Source organism: Euwallacea fornicatus, chromosome 11 (assembly GCF_040115645.1).
Source record: "Euwallacea fornicatus isolate EFF26 chromosome 11, ASM4011564v1, whole genome shotgun sequence".
In the NCBI taxonomy this organism is placed as follows: Eukaryota; Metazoa; Arthropoda; class Insecta; order Coleoptera; family Curculionidae; genus Euwallacea; species Euwallacea fornicatus.
In genome coordinates this window covers 114,235-135,459 of record NC_089551.1, presented here as the reverse complement: position 1 = coordinate 135,459, position 21,225 = coordinate 114,235, and the positions used below count along the sequence as shown (strand labels likewise).

At 43.6% G+C, this 21,225-nt stretch overlaps 1 protein-coding gene across 1 annotated transcript; it reads left to right on the top strand.

Annotated features, from left to right (window-relative positions):
• Positions 1 to 6,475: 6,475 nt before the first annotated feature.
• eya (eya transcriptional coactivator and phosphatase 2) lies at positions 6,476 to 21,219 on the top strand. The gene is made up of 13 exons (XM_066287963.1): positions 6,476 to 6,777; positions 9,891 to 9,937; positions 17,618 to 17,793; positions 18,018 to 18,207; positions 18,549 to 18,682; positions 18,732 to 18,868; positions 18,932 to 19,097; positions 19,677 to 19,775; positions 19,828 to 19,988; positions 20,045 to 20,134; positions 20,389 to 20,606; positions 20,661 to 20,905; positions 20,959 to 21,219. The coding sequence occupies exons 1-13, from the start codon at positions 6,661 to 6,663 to the stop codon at positions 21,138 to 21,140; spliced, it is 1,962 nt and encodes a 653-aa protein (XP_066144060.1). The 5' UTR covers positions 6,476 to 6,660; the 3' UTR covers positions 21,141 to 21,219.
• The last annotated feature ends 6 nt before the right edge of the window (positions 21,220 to 21,225 follow it).

Below are 21,225 nucleotides of genomic sequence, written 5' to 3'. Positions count from 1 at the left end.
ATTTCTACATTGATTTAAGTTCAATTTTCGTAATGTCTACACGCGATGCACTCGACCACCGATTACTGAACCTCCCACCGTTTGCATCGTGAATTCCACAGAAGCTTTTGGTTACACCTGTGGTTGGAGAGTATTCCGCTTACTCCATCACCATTTCTCCCCGTCCTAGATGCACTGAGATTGAAATAACAACGGCTTTAAAACAAATTAGGAGCTGCCAAAAGGGATTATCGCGTCGTTCGACGATGCGTGAACGAAAGACGATCCCTCGAAGCCCTATTCAGGCACGTCACCTGTACCCCCTTCTTTTCGACTCTCGCAAATGCTCGATGAGGCGCGGATCCCGGGAAACCCCATAGAACCGGATGCCTCGCCGAATTTCTCTCACATTTCACCGTGTGCCCCGTGAGGGAGGACCTTATGAGATCTGGATACTTTCCGCATATGCTCACCGTTTTTTTTACATCTTAGTGGACCGCAATGCTCCTTTTCGCTAAACCTAAGACAAAAGTATCCAATTGCGACATTGATATGTCGTATACTGTGCATGGCACTTTGCGGTCAGTCGAGCACCGTACTTTTAGTCCGATTTTTTTTTCCCAGAAACAGCCTTAAATCGACGTTTCAACAACAAACAATAACAGGTTTATCATCAGGGCCGATCGACGGATCGTAATCGCCGTTGACGGTAGGTAGCCGGATCCATCCCTTATCTTGATGCAGATGTTTATTAGGAATATTGGGTACCAAAGTTGCAAAAAGAAGGGAAAAAGTGAAGAGGCGGCTGTTCACATAAACACTCATCACGATGAACCACTTTCTCTATCTCCCTCTGTCTCTCTGTTGTGTTTAATAGTCAAGGGTCGACCCTTGACTATTTCGGGTGTTTAAACAGCAAAGAGACGGCAAATAAAACGGCCTCGACAAGTACCACTCTATTAAGTACCTCTTTCGAGCCGAGGGAGTTAATGTCAATGGGTGCCGGGTCGGGTCATCGGGCAGGCCGTTGACTCAAAAGCGCATCCCTCCGTGCATGCGGGGCTAATTTTGGTTTTATATTGTGACTTCCCTTATTTTATAGCCGATTTATAAAATTCCACACCGGCGATAATTAAATACACTTCCCGGCTTTTTTTTGGATGGAAAACGATCTATTTCGTTTCGGTTTTCGGGAGAATTTCATAACAACGGCTCCGGTTACCCCCTCTCCGAGGGAGTTCCTATTTATGGCTTTATTTTAACTTTCTTTTTGTATAAATTTATTATTAGATCGGTCGTGGACCGAAGTTGGTATCTTTGAATTTTTTCTCAAGGCTACAGCAGCGTAACAAACCCCATTGTCTGTATTATCTACGTACGAAACGTTTTCGGTACGGTGAATAATTTACATTCGCTGAAACAGAGGTGCGGTTGGTAATTCGATTGACACAAAAAGAACTGCGAAAACGACACCCGAAAGCAATTGTCTTCACTAAAAACTGTAGCTGCGACATCTGTCGATTTAAACGAGGAATTAGGTACTAAACCACAGAAACTCATAGATCAAATCCAATCAATCGCTCTTCTGAGCTGACGTAACTCGACACCTTTATAACGAACAATAAAAGGGTTTTTGTTCGAACATGATTAAAACTTGATTGCGCAGATGTGTCTTGATCGACATTTGATATTTTTTAGGAATGTTGGATCTGGTCATTTCGAAGTACTATAGACTTGAAACCGATCAGACAAAAAAGCCTCTTATTTCTCTCAGCAGCATGAATAAAACGCTTTTAATGTTTCGCCCTTTGTGCAAATATTAGCTTTGTTTGTCAACCCCCGTCCCCCAGTCGGAGCCCCACGGGGGAGGCTGGAAGGACGTCTCCACCTCCCACCGGATCAATACCTCCCCAAGATTGCAGACAGAATCCTTAAACGTACATTTTCCACTAATCCAATAATTATAAATGACAATTAATATTGCTGATAACGAGTTGGCAACACGGTCTTATTCTAGATCTCAATCAAGGACACGCCCATCGGCACTACAGGGACAAAACGCTCCGCCCCCGATGTCTTTAAGGCCCTGCGCGCACTGCCCGCTCTATTGCTGCGGCAACGTTGCCGGCTTTCACAGTAAATACCAAATCATGCGTGAAATGATTAGTTCTGTTTACGAGCAATGTGCGGTGACTGCGAGCAGATTACCGACAGGGATTTGTAGAGTTTGAGGTAAAATTGCAAAGCGAAGACAATAGTCGCAGTTAAGTACCTGCACCCTTATTATTCCCGTCTGTTGCGTCGATTATCGTCTAGCCGGGAGCCGTCTCCTCTTCATTAAAGGGATGCGGACTCGTTAAAACAGTGGGGAGCTTTCGCACAAAAGGGCAAACGACGAGAGAGAGAACAAGCCTGAAATGAACAACAAAAGGTGGGCCTCGACCCCGCGTATACACAGGTAGAGGGCGCATAATGGGTAATTTGATATCGCACCGATGCAGTAGTCGAGGGGAGACAGATGCGTCCCGAATATTTTATCGATTTGACAGAACTGACAGAGGGAGAAACCACGAATCGAAGGCTTTGTAGGTATAGAGCCACTATTTACAATCGCATCGGATATTCGGTCCAAATCACCAAGGTGCGATAGGTCAAATCTGGTAATCGTAGAGGCCTTCGCCGAGATCCTTTCGGCTGCAGGACAATTTCCAAAATTTATAACGAAAATATTCTCATGCGTCCACTAATTTGCGCCACAAATCTATTCGACCTCCAAGACAGGGACCCATGATTGCACACCACTAGATCTTTTTCCTATTAACATCGTTAGGTTATGAATCAGATCGGAACCCGTGATACCTTTATAGATTTTCTCTCTAAATAATGAAAACATCTCGTAATCGCCATCGACACTGTCCGGTTAAGACAAGATTGTCCATGTGGAAAGTCAAAGCTGAACAGCATAATTTCAAAATATTTTCTTAAATTTGCAGCGAAAAAGTAGCTTTTTAACTATTTCATGCCGAAAATACCGATACGTTAACCGAATCATAAATTAAGTCCAAGTTCCCTGAAATCTCTTAAATTTTCTTTGTAAATAAAAAAGAACTTTAAGCAATTTTTGCAGGCAATCTAGAAAAAATTAGAATAAAAATATGCCTACGTGTAAGATAGCATGAACCTTTCTGTCTCTAAAGTGGGCCCATTTTGGCGAGAAGTGTCGACGTGGAACTTTAAGACTTGTTCCCAAATTTTCAGCACAGCGCATGATTGGTCTAAACCCACGTATTACTTTTCTAAACAAACACATGTGACCTCCGATTGTTTTGTTAGTCGATATAAACAATGTAGACAACGGTTAAAATCTCGATTTAACCGCACGTAAAATCGATTTTTCGGCCGCACTGGACCCTCCGTCAAAAGACATTAGGACGGGTCATCCCGGAGGTCAAATCTGACTTCTTGACGCCTTTATAAATAAATCCACGCTTCGAGGTATTTGATAACAATCCGCCAGACACGGTGCCGTGGGCACGGGTTCCGGCACCACCAGGCAATTAAATCCCGGGGGGAACCTCCCGGAAAGGGGCTGACGTCGCTTATTTTTTAGCCTCAATAACAACGTTATTGTTCCCGATAAGAATGCGCTGACACGTCACTTTCGAGCACGTTCGAATTCATTTTTTAAAGTAGATTCGAATTGTGTGAAAAAAACTCCTCAAAGGGTTAGTAATACTAAATTTGAATTAAATGTAAAGGGGGCGAATTAGAAGGGTTTTAAGGGTGAAATGTGCGAGTTTTTCTCAAAAACCGCAGAGAGTGGAAAAGGTCTTGTAAGGGTTGCGTCGGACCTATTGTACATTAAACGGTAATCCTTTCTGTAACCGAGGAGAAAAGGGGTTAAATTAAGCAAGTAGAGTTAGCTCCGAATAGAGGCCTTTTTGTGTGAAATTACTAACCCTTCTTTGGAATTTTGTGGGAAACCATATACAAATCAATTGACAAAATAAAATGTTGCTTTGGGAACTTTCTATTGCGCGCAAAGGCCCCACGATGACCAAATTTTATGTACACGGTCAAACGCAAAAAAAAAAAAACAAACAAAAACAAAAACATATGATTCCTCCCACTCTCAAACTGACATAAAAGGGCGGAGGGAACAGACGCATCACGGATCTATTATCCCTGGGGATCTCCCGCGGCCCATTATGCCCACAAATGACTGCTCGTTTGGATTGGGGAATTTAATTCGATGACAAAATCGGGACATTCGACGCCACTGTACCCTGTGTGAACAATACGAATGGCGTCAGAGTAACGATGCGAGTCGCGTCAGAATTAATTGAAAGATAAACACCTACATTCCGAGCCGAAAAGAAGCCCAACCGCAAAATGTCAAATTTCACAATTTACTTGTCAACTGTCACAAATGGCTTTTATCAAACGTCGCAGAGGCTACGAGATCATTTCTGCTTTGTTTTTGTTGATGCACGCAGGCTTTTAACCTTGAAAAAATTTTCTGCGTATTAATTGCAACGCGCAGCGATTTTTCAACAATTTTTGCGGTTTTTGCGGTGAAACGCGCGCCTCGGCAGAAAAACCGTGGGAACCCGCTCCCGGCCACGCTCTCAGAACCACGCGTATACCTAGAAAAAGTGCTGGATCTAGCGCATTTTTCCAGGTACCCGACGCTGCGATTTTTATTTGTTTTTCTATTATACTTACTTATAGTGCTAAAATTAGTACTATGTAATATAATGTTTATTTTCGGCCTTCTCTCTCCACCTCGCTTGGTCGAGGGAGGAAATCCGAACCACCGATTTTAGGTTCGGTTACAGACGAGGTTACAAAGTGATTTTGCATATCGCTCCCGCAGATGGTGAATGGAATTGGTAACGCTATATCAATGGGAGAACGTGTAGCCGCAATAAAACGCAACGTTGTTTACGTAATTTGTGACGCAAACGAGCTTAAAATTAGATTTTATGGGGTGTAAATTTGAGTGGCGGCGCACAAAATACATCAGACGGCCTCCGAGACGACCAGACCTAGGATCGAACCATTCTAGACATAAGCTTAAGTACGTATCAGCATTCTCGTTCATATAAAGAATTAGTGCCGAGACTCCAGATATACCCGATTTAATGCCGCTCGATTTTAAAAAATCAAATAGTTGTTTGTTATTCCGCCGTGGTACGGTACTACCAATTGGTTTCAGGATGTTACGGTGAAAAACGTTAGAACTTACGAAATTTATTATGCACTGCCGTAATTTGCTACTAACGGTAGTAATTAATTGTTTAAAAATTGCCGTTTGCAGAGAACGTTTGATTCTCATTCTTTTAACGATGATACGTGATACGCCACTGGCTGTTTTATGCCGACCGTCGACAAATTTGAAAATTTCGAAAGTCGATTAAAAATTTTCTCAACAAAAACAAATTTGGATGTGTTTTTATTATCGTGGACTCGTCACGTGATACCTTGGGTCTCGTCTTGTGTGATTGAGACTAAAAATTTTAGAAGAAAATTGAAATTTTAAATGTTAAATATCATCCTCGGTGCCATCGCGTGGTTCGACTGCAAATGCAGCTCATCCCTATCAGCGATCATTATCACCGAGAAACAAGTGAGATTAGTTAATGAGTAATCGATTACTTAGAATAATCTATAAGAATTGAATTGTTCGAAATCACACGCTTTAACGGATTTCCGAAAAAAGGTACGAGTCTTTTAAAGCAACTACGAAATGATCTACTATCAAATCGATTAGTTTATAACGAAAAAATGACTGCCGTTAGTATTGTCATCGATGATAGATAAACGTAAGCAAAAAACGCCCCCTATAACGTGTACGTGAACATATACACTACTTGATATCACATAAATTAAAGAAAAGTAGTAGAATCGATTGAAAACTTATCGACAAATATGTCATATTTGTCACACTTCAGTAATTGAACATCAAAAATGGCGACGATTTTGACAGTCTCTCGAGGGATTTTCATATCGTCACTGCCACAGAGCACTTAGAGAATGCCAACCATGTCTCGCATGACAAAAAGGTGATAATCGCTATTAATTTGATAAAAACCAAACCCCGGAGTTCCCCGGAGAGAGGGTGGAGCGTCCGCCGGGAGCTTCGTCTTGCAATATCAATCATCCGGGCCGCGGAATCTGCGCCAATTAAGCCCCAGCCACACTGTTGCGTAATTATTCGGCTCAGCGGGGCATATGGGGCTGCGCCGAAAAAACCGCCATCCGGAGACCCAATTAAGGCCTAATTTACGCCTCGCGGGAGGAAGGAAGGCACTTGTCATAAGCGTCACTTTTTTGAAAAATCAATCAAACCGCTCTAATTAAAATAAAAATGGTGCGATTTTTCGGGGGAGGGGGGAAGTGTGGCCCCGCCCCGTTGGCGTGCCGCGATTGGTGATTGTGCGATGTGCGCGCCGGCCACCAGAGGGGAGCGCGTTCCGTTGCGCCCCTCCAAACTCCTCGAGTTGCAGTCGATGGTCCACGGTCGTCAAATAACTAGAGGCTCTGGTTACAGATCAAACTTGAGCCTATATTAAGTAACGTTCTGTTTACCGTTTTTGTTTGTTTGTTTGTTTGTTTGTTGTGTTTGTGTGCGGGTGGTGCGCAAATTTGCCGATGAGGCGCAGGTGGTGAGGCTCGCGGATGGTCCCCGTACCCGACGGTACCCTGAAAATGTCGGTGACTTTGATGCCGTGCAACTATTTGAACAGTGCGCAGAGCTCGAGGTGCACCATGATCGATAAGATGTGCGAGCCCAAGGTAGGGCATAAATCATAATGCAATTTATCAAAAGCGTGTAGATATGAAATACGATCGTGAATTACGATTTTTAAGATTTCAAATCCACACTCTCACTAATAAGCTGCTCGAAAATCAGTTTATACGCTGGGGTAGATTTTTACATCCCCAAATCTGGCTCAATTTGCTGATTGATGGAGATGCGAATTGCAAACATTCTTAAAATGTTCCTAAAGAAGAAACGGGTTTTTCCTATTTTAACCGAACTCGCATCTCCGACAGTTTCTAGAGAGTATGAAATGGCGGAAGGTATCGCTCGCAAATGTTCGCGAATGCTCGCCCAATATTTCGGAATAATTTAGGTAATTCAACAAATCCAGGCACTCACGGTATAATGGAGTTTATTTCAGTTTTCCATTATGTCCCATCGCAAACAGTTCCGTTAGTACTAAGTCTTGAAAAAATCAAATTCCCGATAACTTTACTGCGAGGATATTTTCCATAGCAACTATGAAACAAAGGAAAGGTACTGCTTCGTTTTTGCTATCCGTGAAAATTACTATCCTGATAAAATTAACAGCACTTTAACTGACCCCGCAGCTAGACCTCAAACATATAGCACATCGTCACTTTGTCTCTTCCTATCGGATTAAGGCAACAAGAGGAAAATTGAGATAGAGCAGGTATCCGCCGGTATCATAACACTATGTAGGTAGATCAAGAGAAAAACAAAATTGCCAATACTTTCTGCAACTTTTGAATATTTTGATTGGCCGATGTCTCAGGACTCACGTGGAAGAATCGCCTTCAGCAATGCCCCATTAATCATGAAATATCTCAAATAAATACGGCCGAATAAAGCGGAATTGAATGTCTCTTTTAGTTTTTGAAATTTTAGGCCGCTTTGATACCTCATTTCAAATTTAAATGATGCCTCAAACTGCTTTTTCGAGGCTACGAAACCGCAGTTTAATTCAACCAGCAAACTTACCAGAATTACCAAATTTACTGGAAACATCAAAGAAAGGACACGTTAGTCGTTGCAAACTTTGATCGTCGATATCTCGGAAACCTTTAGATGCATTGGCCTCAAAAAACCTCGAATTAATATTATGAAAATTTGCTCTATAAGCCCGCGCCAACCGAATCGTAACAATTCTTTAAATATCTTAGATCTTGAGAAGAAAAAACAACGCCTGAAACGTTAAGAAATTTTGCCGGAAATATTGAAAAGACGACGATTCGGGGAAGTACCTACTTTGCCCCAACTTTGAGCATCCATGTTTCCGTAATACGCGAAAAAGTTGCCAATAAAAAGAAGCTTTGAATGAATTTTTTCAGTGCACTCTGTGACAACCGGATAGCAATCTGCTTTTATTCTATAGAGGAAATTGCCCCCACAGCACCTCAGCAATCATGAAGGACCTCAAATTGATCCTTGAACATTTAGGTCTGCGTGCATCCAGTTTTAATGGTTGTTTTAGTTTCTGAGATGCAGGCACTCTGACAGTCGCAATCGGGATTTTGAACGTGTCTTTTCCAAAACTTTAAAACGTCAGTTCAGACGAGAAAACGACACCTCGAGATTTATGAAATTTTACTGAAAAGATTCAAAGGAGATTGCTATTTTTGTCAACTTCGAACGCCGATATTTCGGGAATCTGTGGGACCGTTTACAGAAAATGCCCTGGATTTATGTGTTTTAATGTGCTCTGCTTCGGGTCGTAATGCCTTTTTTGCTTTTTGAAACACAGGGCCAACGTGACACGTAGTTTCAAAGTTTTTAAGCGCCTCTAAAAAACGGGCATAAATTGCATTTACAGCATTTCGAAATCTCAATTTAGACAGAAAAACGTCACGGCAAGAAGCGCCTGCGCGGTTGAAATACTGCTTTCTCTCGTTGCCGTCACAGGGCCACCGTGAATTTGCGTTATTATTTTGACAGTTGCCGCGACCCCGCTCGCGTTTTATTTCCAAACTTGAGATCCCAAAAAACTCTTGCACACAAGTTTTACTTGCTCTCGCACGCTTTTCGCGTCTTCTTTCGCCGAAATTGGGCCAAAAGTCGGTTGGAAACATCGAAAATTTAGCAATAATTTAGTTGTATAAACTGCTCGAGTCGCAGCTTTTTCGCAGATATCAAAAGGTAAAATATATAACGTGCATTTTTGTATTTTTCCCACGGCAACTGCGCCCAAACGGCGAAAACCCGCAAAGACGCCGATCGTTTTGCGAACTGTCAATGCCTGGATGCGGTCGCACTTGGTCTTCTCGATGTCCAACCTCAAGACGTCGAGGAAGCTTTGACCGGGCGTTTTAGTCGCTCGCGCGTCCTTTTCGCGACTTTCCAAGCTAAAATTCGTTTAATTATCCGGCGCGTCGACATTAGCACAAATCAAAACAATTCCGTCAAAATCGTAACTGAGACCATCGACCAAAGATGGCTCCTGTAAGCCGGTAACGTTGTCGGGACTTACTTAAGGACTTTCCAATGCCCAGTGGATTTCATGATGGATCCGGAGTCGTTCTAATTGCTCGAAAAAAAAAAACGAACCGACTTAAAAGGGACAGCAGAGACCCTTCGCGACGCCACTTGCCTAACGTTTAGCCGAAAGCCCTAGCCAAGATTACCTACTTTGGAATCACTACGAATATGGTGGCTCTTCGTGGGGCCCGTTCAATTGTTGGAATTTAACCTTGCAGTAATTAAAAAAAGTGTCCCAAACATGTGAAACCGATAACTCGGCGGGCACAGTGGACCGTACACGTAGAGGGAAAAGATTTCGGGCTGTAAATCATCCGAAAAGTGCCAACCGGACGAGGCAGGCCAATTTATCCGTTTCAGATGTGACTTGCCACGGTCGGATTCCTTATTCCGTCTCTGTCACACGTACGGGTACGCTCACACGTTTCGGCCGCAGATTTATGGGTTCCGTGATAATTCCCGAAGGCGAGCCGGTGGTGGTGGTGGTGGTACCGCCACATGCGACAGACCGTTTTCCTGGAAATTTTAACGTTCGTTGATTTTTTTTTCTGCTCCCTTCGTTCGGTTTGAGAGGAATATTTCGTGCTGTTGACGGTGGAGCAGTTCCAGCGCTAATGTGTATTACAAAACAAATATATTTTTGTTACAGGTGAAACGGGCCAGAACCGATGCGTCAGACCCAACGGAAAGAGACAGGTAAGCCTTAGTGGCGTACAGGCGGTTGCCTTCACGTCCCAACCACGTTGCTCTTTTATCGACAATTTCCTATCGGGGAATAACTGAAAATTCACGAACTGCGGCCCGATGCTCCCGAAATTCCCACCAATTGCGCCAATTTAAGCCCGTCATGAAAATTGTGTGTTTTTACATTTTTTTTTTTTTTCCGTTTCTCCATGTTACATTTGGGGTTACAGCCGTATACAAAAGAAAAGCGCCAGGTAGCACCTTTTAAACACGGAATCTCGAGTGGTCCTCCATCGATGTTTACCTTCGGGTGTTTGCCTTCACGTATGGCAATTTCGAGGGTTTTCCACAGCGACACAAAGTAAACCCAGCCATTGCTGACCACAGGAAAGACTAACTGCGTGTTTTGCCTTGCTAACGAGGCCCGAAACGGCAAAATGACACGTACGCCATTTTGTGTGGTCCAGCTGGACCCGGCCAGTTTTTTCCGCGCGAGAATAGAACCGTGTCTTCTCTCTCTCTTTCTCTTTCTCTCTCTCTCTTTCTCTCTCTCTATCTCTTTCTCTTTCTCTGTTGCACTCCCGCCACCCATAACGACCCGTCTCAGGGCGATACCATCTCGAGTCATCTCGCTGGTTCTACGCAGAAATATTTGAATAATTTCATAATTTCCACGGCCTTAACGGGTGCATAACGCTTGTTAAATTGCCTTCGCATATTTAATTCTCAGATTTATTGCCGTATACCTTACGCGGTGGTCCACCCCGATTGCTCCGCTACGTGCACGTAAAAAAAATTTTCACGCGCTCTTTAAACAAATAAAAGCACGAGACGCTCTGGGAAATTTTTCTGCGCTCTTAGCTATCGTATCGACTGCGAAAGCTACGTGGCCTCGGTGGGTTTGGGGTGGTCTGCAAGTGGTGAGACAAAGGTCTCAATGTGCCCCTATTTCCTTCTCGTTCTCGAACAAATCTGTCCCATGTCGCGGCGCGAACCTCCGGTAAACAAATGGGCATCGATACCATCGGGTACACGGAACACCCAGCGCGTCAGGTGCGAGATAAATAAAAACAAAGACGCTTGGCTTTTCGCTCGTCAGTTTTTTTCGCCCGGTTCGGGAAAAATCGGCTGGTACTGTTGTTAGATCGGTGGACGGGTCCAGAGATGGTAATCGGAAATTAATTTTTACGGCCGGTACCACGCAGAGACTCCGTTTGGGAACGCGTTTTTGGGAATTTTTACGGTCTCGTAATGGGTCGTCGAGCTGGTTTACATCTTGTCAGCTTCGGATCTTTCCGATTATTGTTATTGCTTCCCAGAAGATTGTTTCAGGGGCAGATCGATCGTTCGAACACACGGGGAGTTTCCAGGCATTGTCGCAGACGTCGCGCAAAGTGACGTTTTCATTCCCCGACCGAAAGTCTGGGGTCTCACGTGTGCGCCATTAAAAAACCAGCCCCGGAATGATGGATCCGTAGGCCTCGCCATCGTGACAGCAGACCGTTTCGCGAAACAAAACGACCCTCGTTCAAAACCGAAGATTTACGTACTGCGCCCATTGATGACTACTATCTTGTATCAACAACAGTTTTCGAGGTTTTATCGAAATTTCGATCTCGAACCGGACAATTTATAACGAGCCACCTCCATACATTAGCCTAACTAATGACCCGGTGTCAAATATAAAGAAACCTCAACGCTTTAAAATATTTAAAGTATCCAATATTCACGCCGGCGGACGCAACGAATGCCCTCGAGATTTATGCCTTTACGGCCCCCTCGGTGACGTTTTATGATTGGAGCCCTTGTGTAAATCATCGTTGCTCGCTTAATCAACGGCAGTGATCCTATCGACCACGCCAAAAATCAATTTAATCGCGAATCGATGCCACGAACTGTGACTGTAATTCTACCAATTGCGACGACACACTCATTTCCACATTCAAGCGTTGGGCTACATGTAAAAAATCACATTTAAGTAAAATTAGGACAAATTTAGGTATCTGGTTTAGTTGTCTTATTAGTTGCGAAATGAAACTCGTTTAGTTGCCAGTTTGTAGTACGGAGTGTTTACGAAAATGCATTTATTCCGTCGCCACAAAATACTTAAGCATTTTTATACGAGGTGCGCGCGACACCAAACAGGGGTATAAGGTGGATTTTTTTTTTTTATTTATCCATCAATCGACCCAGACAATATTTTGCATAAAAATAGGGCACATAGCCGTGGGCAACGCAAAGACAATCCTGGACACTGGCTCATCGGTACGCAAAACTTGTCGCATTTTGACGGACGCCGAGAAATAACGAAGTCCCGTCATCGCATGTAGAACGCTCTCCATCAAATGACAGTTCCTTCACATAACAATGGGTTCCAAAACGGGCCCCTTTAAGCCGATTAATAGTCACGCGAAACTAATCCTCGAATGGGGCACAGAACTGCCATCTTTAGACAACAAAAGAGGACGTTTTCCGCTTCGCATTTAAGGCCTTTATCGTAATGGGATGTTTACGAGGTGTCGATCTGTTTATTACTCTTAATCCCCATTGAGGCTGATAATACTGGTGCCTGAAATAGCATTTGCAACAACAAGCAACCTTCACACACATCCATACGACCAATAAAACGTCGGCTAGTGTTACACAAAAAGTGTCGTAAACGCTATTGACTTTCGTGTTGTTCTATGGGGCCGTTTGAAGTTTGAATTATTACGACATAGTTCAAAGGGGTTCCTGGGTGGTCATCCGGGAGGTCCGGCGCATTACGTGACAGAACAGGCGAAAGCGATCGATCGGGGCGGCCAGACGTTCCGGCGGCCCCAATTAGATACGAATCTCTATCACCGCAGCACCACAAAGGGGCCGCGTGGATTTGAGACAAATTCGAAGTGATTCGGCGATAAATTCCCCAAAATGCCAGATCGAAAACAAACAAATTGCGGAGTATATCGAACCGATATCCAGTCGAAAAAATAAATAGAGCGTCGACGGAGAGCGAGAGGCGTGAATGAATGCCGGCTTTGTGCTGGGACTGCGCATAAGCTTCGACACAGGGAATTACAGCGAGATTTATTGCTGTTTATACCACTAGAGAAGAAAAATAACAAGAATTTTATCCTATCCGAAGAAAACCTGAAAGTTCTCCGTTTCTTGGGAAAAGCACCACAAGAGAGAACCAAATTCAACACTCGCCCTTTGCTTCTACATCTCTGACAAACGACGAGTACAAAGTTTTATGCGCCGCGCGGAACAGCAATGACAACCTTCAACCGCCCCTGCCGAACCCGAATTGCTCGAAATTGATACTTTTACCGTTAGATGTTAAACCAACCCATTTACAATGCGTTTCTTAAATAGAACACTCTGTATGTGTATTAGCAAAATGCGCTGAGAATCAAATTCCTTATAAAACGACGTATCACATTTTCCTATACGTAAAGCGCCATACTTCACAAATATACACTGTTTTGTGTATCGCCTCTAAACAGTGAATTATATTGGCATTTTTGATGAAAGTGGCTCTGAAACGAGATGATGACGCCCGCCAGGACGCCGTGACGCCGCGAAGTAATTGCGAATCGTATCAAACATATGTGGACCAAAGGAAAATGTGCGACCATCTTCGAATTCGCCTTGAAAAGTGCAGTACCTTGTCTCGATTAGTGGCGCAGATAAAAAATTCAGTTGTATAATGATGTTGCAAAGTTCGAAAAACGCAAAAAATTACTCAAACATGGTCACGAGAACACTGATAAAGGTTTCGAATCGGATCAAAACTAATTTTACATGCACGTTTTCAAAGTAAACAAGATTTAACTTCCATCGGGAAAGAGGCGCTCTATGCTTTGTGAAGAGATAATAATATTAAAATTCTTCCTGCAGACAAAGGTGACGCTACAGCCATAACGAACTGTGCTGCTGTGTATGAACAAAAAAATTGAGAGCCCGTTAAACGATGGGAATTACTCTAAATTAAATACGGATTCCATAGAAACTTCAAAGGCTTTTTACCTAGAAAACAGCTTTAAGGGCACCGAAAACATACAAAACTGTCGCGGAAAACTTTTAAGGAAAACTACTCGCGAACTAATCAACTGGAAACAATATAGAGTTGAAGTCAAAATTTGACATAGGGAAGCGGCAACACGAACGAAACGCCGAACGATGGTATGATGGCCGCGGAAGTAGTCCGATGCTCGCGGGGGAACGTATGCCATATCAGCTAACGAAATATTCAAATTACGTAATTTTTTATTCACGTCGAAAATACAACGATTGAGAGTCGCCTTGTGTAAAACGAGAAGTCATATTAATTTAATATGCTACGAAAGAATGAAAGTATATTTGAACGTCTAAACATAACCCCTTGTTAGAGCTATTTTTTCGCACGGTTGCCGCTGATTTTGTTGATATTTTCCGTTAATTTGCTATTCTAAACGGTTGTGTTTTTCTTCATCGACTTGACGGTAAAACTTAGTTCGTTTGAGAACTAAAATAGTGCACCTGGTTACTTAGTATCGGTCGGTGTAAGGAGCTTGTAGCGTCCGTGCTACACATTCATTTTTAAAAGACATGGCAGCACTGCTGATATGCCGCCTGAAGCTTGTAACGTGCATAAAAAATTACGTGATTTGAACCATATGTACATTACACTTGTTATTCGTTAATACGTTTAGAAGAATATCAGAACTCTGAGGGCTACAGTGCTAGAGTTAAAACACAAGTCTCAAGGTGGTTTTCCAAATATTATCTTGTAATTCCCCTTCTTTCGAGGCGCCTCTGCATAGTCACCCGCACTATATAGGGAAAATTAAAACTTCTAGATTTACAGCCTCGCCATCGTTCGTTCCGCATGGTCTGGCTCGAAAATGACAAAAATGCCACCGACCATTGGACGACGAGAGAGGACAATACCTGGAAACGCTTGTTGGACTGAACTCGTAAAATTCCGGGAACCACTTCGCCCCTTCAACGAAGTGACACCGCACCATCGACGGCTGAAACTTATGCCGCAGCAGCAGTAGCGGCAGCACCCACAAGCAAAACAATTCATTAACGCAACATTTCGTATTTATTTATATATAAAATTTGGCTATTGCAGCAACCCGAAACAAAAGCCTGAGGCGGCGTTACCATTGCCGTACCTCTTATTTACACGTCCATGGGGCTGAAAGCCCATTTCTCTGCCGGTTTATAATAGCAACGAAGCGCATTATAAAAAGACCCAGCCGGTTGACAAGTTGCTGGGTGTGACGTGAAAAGTTAAGGACTTGACGGGCGGTTTTTGTCTCGAAACCTGGCCGACAGTGGCGGCACCGCGGAGTGAAACTGTGGCACTGATGTGCGGACTGAAAGTGACAAATGGCCGTTTAAGCGGCACATAATAACAATTACGAAAATAAAACGCGACGCACACACATGTTTACTTAAGGCCGACAAGATTAAAAAGAAGAGGAGCAGCGCCGGGTGTTCGCAGGCCGACGGACACCGATTAAAATATATACAGGGCGTTCAAAAGACGCGAACGAAACCGACAACAAGAAGCTCCGAAATCCGCCCCCGGGGGCCCTAATAACGTGTCTATTATGAAAACGACCGCGGAGATTTATGGGAACAGGTCTTTTGTGGGGGCCCCCTCATTACGGCAAACGGGTGCGGACCCTTGCCGGGGCATTGTTGTCTCGATTTCGAGTGCCTCTTCTTTCGCAGTACCGTTTTCCAATTGTTTGGGCGTGAAATGCCCGATTTTAGGGCCATTATTGCCACTTGTCGGACGTGATATATTTGAATGAATAGCACGTGCAGATTTGCGAAAATATTTGGAATTCCCGGGATGATGGATCGTTGACTGCGCCACTGTTTTTCATAGGTCAAGATTCCTTAATTTTCACCGCAAATTACTGATAAAAAAAAACGCCATAGTATTCCAAAACAGGGACAAACCCTGAGGAATCCGTCGTGACCACCCTAACGAGCGTTTACTGCACTGTTTTTAATACGACTTAATATCGCTGCGCTTCTATCTAAAGTGGAAATAAATGAAGAGATCCAAAAAAATCAAAGACGTCCGAAGACCCTGAACTCGTGAAATATGATTATTTACGGTACACAACATCAGAAACCAATCATGTCACTGCCTTTATACCGGCTTAATTGTAATTAAATAAAAAATCTCGAAGAAATCAGGCGCGTCCCAACTCTTTCAACATATTCTTGAAAACGCAGGGACGTATTGTTACCGAATTTAAAATGTAATGTTCTCGAAACCCTCTAGAAGAAAACCCGCGTCGTCCCTTTAATTGAAATTCGATTTTTCTAACGTTGTTTTACTTTTCCGGGAGTTGAAAAACGAATTCCTGTAAATTAACGAACGTATGAGCAGTAGAAATTCTGACCGTTAAAAGAGACGAAACATAATTTCTATATCAAAACATCGGGAACAGTTCTTGGACACACTTGACTACACCACTGAATTTTAAATATATTCTGCTATGTACAATCAAATTTCCTGCGTTTCTCCAAAACAGTGCCATGTCCAACAAAAATTTAACAGGGAGACAAAAAAACTCTTCGTACCATCCTATTTATAGTCCGATTATCTCTCGGTACCAACAAGTGTCAAAACGCATTAGAAAGGCAGAAAAAAGACATTACGAGGTCCCCGACAAGTGCAAATGGGTTTTAATCACTTGAGTTTCGGTCGCAGTGGCGTCTCGCTTCATATCTGGTACTCGCGTTGCTAGTCGCCGAAACGATTTACGAGCCGCTAATGTGGCTCGTCACTCTACGCCCCTGATATTATTACGTTAATTAAGTAAAAACGTCGGGGGCACTATATCTGTCAGGCCGCATGTCTCATAATAATCGTGATGTTGTTGCTCTGCATGTGTTTGTATATAGGAAACTTCCGAAATATCGAAATTTTAAAAGCGGCAGCGTTGCCAATAGCTGTGATTTCTGATAGACAAACTGCACGAAGCGAAGAGAGTGAGTACTATCGTGACAGGAAATGTCACATTTGACGTCTTGAATGTCGCAGGACCCTCGTCCAGGTGGTTAGTTATATTATCTCTGTCCGCTTTGAACGGGTGGTATTAATTTCCGCACGAGCACGAGTGTCGGGTGTCAAATCGACACGCCGGCAGGGGTGAACAAACCATCGATTTTCCCGGTTTTGAAGTCGGTTAAGAAATCGTGTCAACGCCGGATCAAAATTAACTCGTCAACGTCGCAGACCCGTCACGCACGTCCTTTTCAACGAAAATCCATTAGGCCCTATCGCGGCGCAGCTGAGCTGAGACAACAAGTGTTTCGCTTCTTTTAATGGGCCCAAAAGACAAAAAGCCATTTGGCCGACACATGTGCATGTGAGAAAAGAGAAACCCCCGCCCCGTTGCCAAGTCCCGGATCTGAGGAAATAACTAAAATAGAGGGAAAAAGGCGCCTGCATTCTTCGGCATTTTCAGGCTCGTCCGCCCCAGTGGTGACAAAAAGGCCAATTGAGTTACAAAGCTTTTGCGATCGATGCGATGCGATCGAACAAAGAAAGCGGACTACCTTCGACGCTCAATTTGACACATAATAACGAAATTTGTGATTATTATTCTGTCGCGCTGTATTTACATTTTGTAACGCTCTCTCTGACTGATTTAGTTTCCCATCTTAAACACGCGATTCAATTTTTTTCTTTAGACTGACCGCCCAGGGGCCAATTTCGCCCCAAAGCGGCCACTCTTCCAGCTCGTGCGGCTCGCCGCCCACTGCCGCCCACCTCAACGGTGCTGCCGCCGCCTCGGACGCCCTCTCCAGTGCCGCCCCCGCTTGCCTCGCAAATTTTGCCGTCGGGTGGCCTCTTATCGATGCTCAAGGTAAATTCGAAAAGTTAATAAATATCAACATATCATACAACGCATGGCCGAGTGATAATGCCGATTACGGCCTGAGAAACTTTTCTACCTTTTAGATCTGCTTTTAGGCTTTTAGGGAAATGGAATAACTGAAGTTAATAGAGAGATGTTTTACACCTTCGACCCGTAAATTTGGACAACAAACAAAACAAAAGTTTTTTTGTTTTTTTTTTTGTTTTTTTTAGGAGTGAAGAGCGAAATCAAGTCGCCTGGTTTGGAGGAGGCGGATGTGGCGGCCGCCCTCACCGCCCACCACCAAGACGTCGTGACGGCGGCGGCGCCCTTCTACGGGGCGTCGCCGGCGGACATCGGCGCCGCCGCCTACGACAAAGACTATCCACAGGCCTACACCCAGGCACACCAATATTACAATAGGTAAAAGACCGATGATGAACGCCATGTTGCCTTTTAATCGAATAAGCCACGAAATCCAGGTGTTCGTACACGGTCGTTTGATAAGCAAAACATCAATCTGGAAGGCCCCGAATAAAATCACATTTAAATTTAATTTATAAACCGGAGCGCGCACTTTGCGCGCGGGGCGACGTTTTTATTTCTCCCCATTAAAATTCGGAAACATCAACATCTCACGCTTTTCAAACATCTGACGCCGTTAATTATGCGCCTTTTTTAACGCGCCCAATGTAAACAGGGCTTTAGTTAAATAAACAATTCCCACATGGGGTACTTACTTGCTTATCAGCGTTCTGTTGCAGCATGCACCAGGCCTACGGCTCCTCCGGTTCGGGATACATGTCGTCCTCGGCCTCGAGCCCCTTTTACGGTTCCTCGTCGTACCCCTACGCGCTGGGTTCTTCTAGAGGACTCAATCCTTCTTGCAAAGCATCAGGTAGGAACTGAAATGTAAATCATCGATAAACTTTAGATAATATTGTTAGGTTACATTGCGGCCCCCTATGGGTCTCCAGCAACCGCTTTCGGGACCGCTACTGCCCAAACTGGGCAATACAGTCCGTACGCCTACGGGTCAGGGGCTGGCAGTGGGGCTTCAAGCTTCGCCCAAGGGTTTACGCAGGTATTTATCTCACCCCCTTAAAAGCCTCTAAGTGGGTCGACAACCATCAACCGTCCTGTATAGGGGGTAGACTACAGTGCCTACAGCTCAACTTACACAGACTCGCAGGCCTCCCAATATGCGAGCAGCTACTACGCCTCGCAGTCCTATTCGCCCTATGTGAGCTCCCCGAGTTCCAGCGGCAGCATTAGCACCTCTACCTATCAGCTCGCAAGTGGAGCCCTTTCAGGTGAGAGAGTCTTATTTCATTTTGACGCTTGTTTTCCATGTAACTTTATCTAACGGTATTTTGACAATTATTTCACATTTACAGTTTTTTCTGATTATGTCAATGTGTAGCATCAGAAAAAAAATTTATGAGGGTCACAACACGTTGAAATACCGCGTTTTTTTCCGTCTTTGAAGTGACATTCTAAGTTTTTGACAGCGTTACAGCTTCATTATTTTTTTACCCCCAAGCAAAACCACGTACCGATGCCATCACTAGCGCCATCTTTTATTCCATTACCACATTTGATATAATGTCACAGGCTTCTAAACGTCACAACCGGCACCTTCCTTTTTAACCACACTTTCTCAGTTTTTATTTATGTTTCTGTGCTGCCCAGATTATTTTCACCATCCCAAATTCGCGGTTTCCCCCAATAAAACTGCATCTCACTCCCTCTTGAGAGTGCCCAATAATATGTTCAAACTCTGCGCCTATAGTGACACAAGTGACTCAGACTCGTCTGATATTGAAGGTTGTCCCCCCTTTGCCGGACTTCCAGTGTTCAATACATTTGGGTTTTTGTTCTGTGTTTTACAGAAAGTCCTTCAAACGGTGTTTCCCTTGCGGAAGCCTCCACGTCCCCGTTGAAAACCGACGGTGCCAGGCGATCCCGGGACTCCTCAACAACCACCTTAGGTAAGTCAGTCACTGATTCAAATGGGCTTCTATTTAACTTTTTTTGTTGTAGCGGGTGAAACTAGAGCGCGGGGCCGTGGAAGGCGGACGAACACCATTTCCCCAACAACGCCCGAGTCCAAAACAGACAGGGTGTTTATATGGGATTTAGATGAGACTATTATAATATTTCACACGCTCCTTACCGGGAGCTACGCCACCAAATACCACAAAGTAAGGGCGCTATTTTAAAATAGAAAAGATGTTCTTCTATGACGATTTTCTTTAAGGACACTCAGAACGTTGTGCAGCTGGGCTTTAAGATGGAAGAAATGGTGTTTAATTTGGCAGACACACATTTCTTTTTCAATGATATCGAAGTGAGTAAAGACCGTTCCTAAGTGACTACTGGCTTTATCTGGAACATGGTTTCCATGAAAGTTTACTAATAATACAATGTTTTTAGGTTAAGATCATTTTTATATCTCTGTTAAAAGTGACGTTGATATTTACCCAACATGACGATGTCTAATTTTTGTGAAAAAGTTAGATGATATTTCATTTTTTTTAAGGCTAAAATGAACTTCTCTGGCATCAATTTATTGACTACTGACTTGATTACTTTTTTCTTTAGGACTGTGATCAAGTGCACATAGACGACGTCTCATCAGATGACAATGGACAAGATTTGACCAATTACAATTTCACTTCTGATGGTTTCCATGCAGCCTCTGCCACTGGTACTGGCAACTTATGCCTGGCAGCAGGGGTACGCGGTGGTGTGGATTGGATGCGTAAACTTGCGTTTCGCTATCGCAAAATCAAGGAAACTTACAACAATTACCGAAACAGGTATATAATATTGTATCCAACACGATTAGACGTACTGTAAGGACGAAGTTATAGTGTGGGAGGTCTTCTGGGCTCAAACAAGCGCGAGCAGTGGCTACAACTGCGCCAGGAAATTGAAGCTGTCACTGATAACTGGCTCACGTTAGCGAACAAGTGCCTCACCCTCATTAATTCGCGCAGCAACTGTGTCAATGTCCTTGTGACCACCACGCAGCTCATTCCAGCCCTTGCCAAAGTTCTTCTTTTTGGTTTGGGCAATGTGTTTCCTATTGACAATATTTATTCTGCCACAAAAATTGGTCAGTAGAACTTAATAATTCCCAATTAAAATTTCATTTGTATTCTTTTATAGGTAAAGAAAGCTGCTTTGAGCGAATCGTTGCTCGATTTGGCAGGAACTGCACTTATGTAGTAATAGGGGATGGTCAGGATGAAGAGGCGGCTGCAAAAACCCTGAATTTCCCCTTTTGGCGGATCACTAGCCACAGCGAGATTGCCGCCCTTTACAACGCCCTAGACATGGACTTTTTATGATTGATCTGCTGTGGTACTTCTGTGTACAAAATGTATATTTTTAAATAAAAAACAAAATATATTTAAATTTTAATTTAAATCCGCG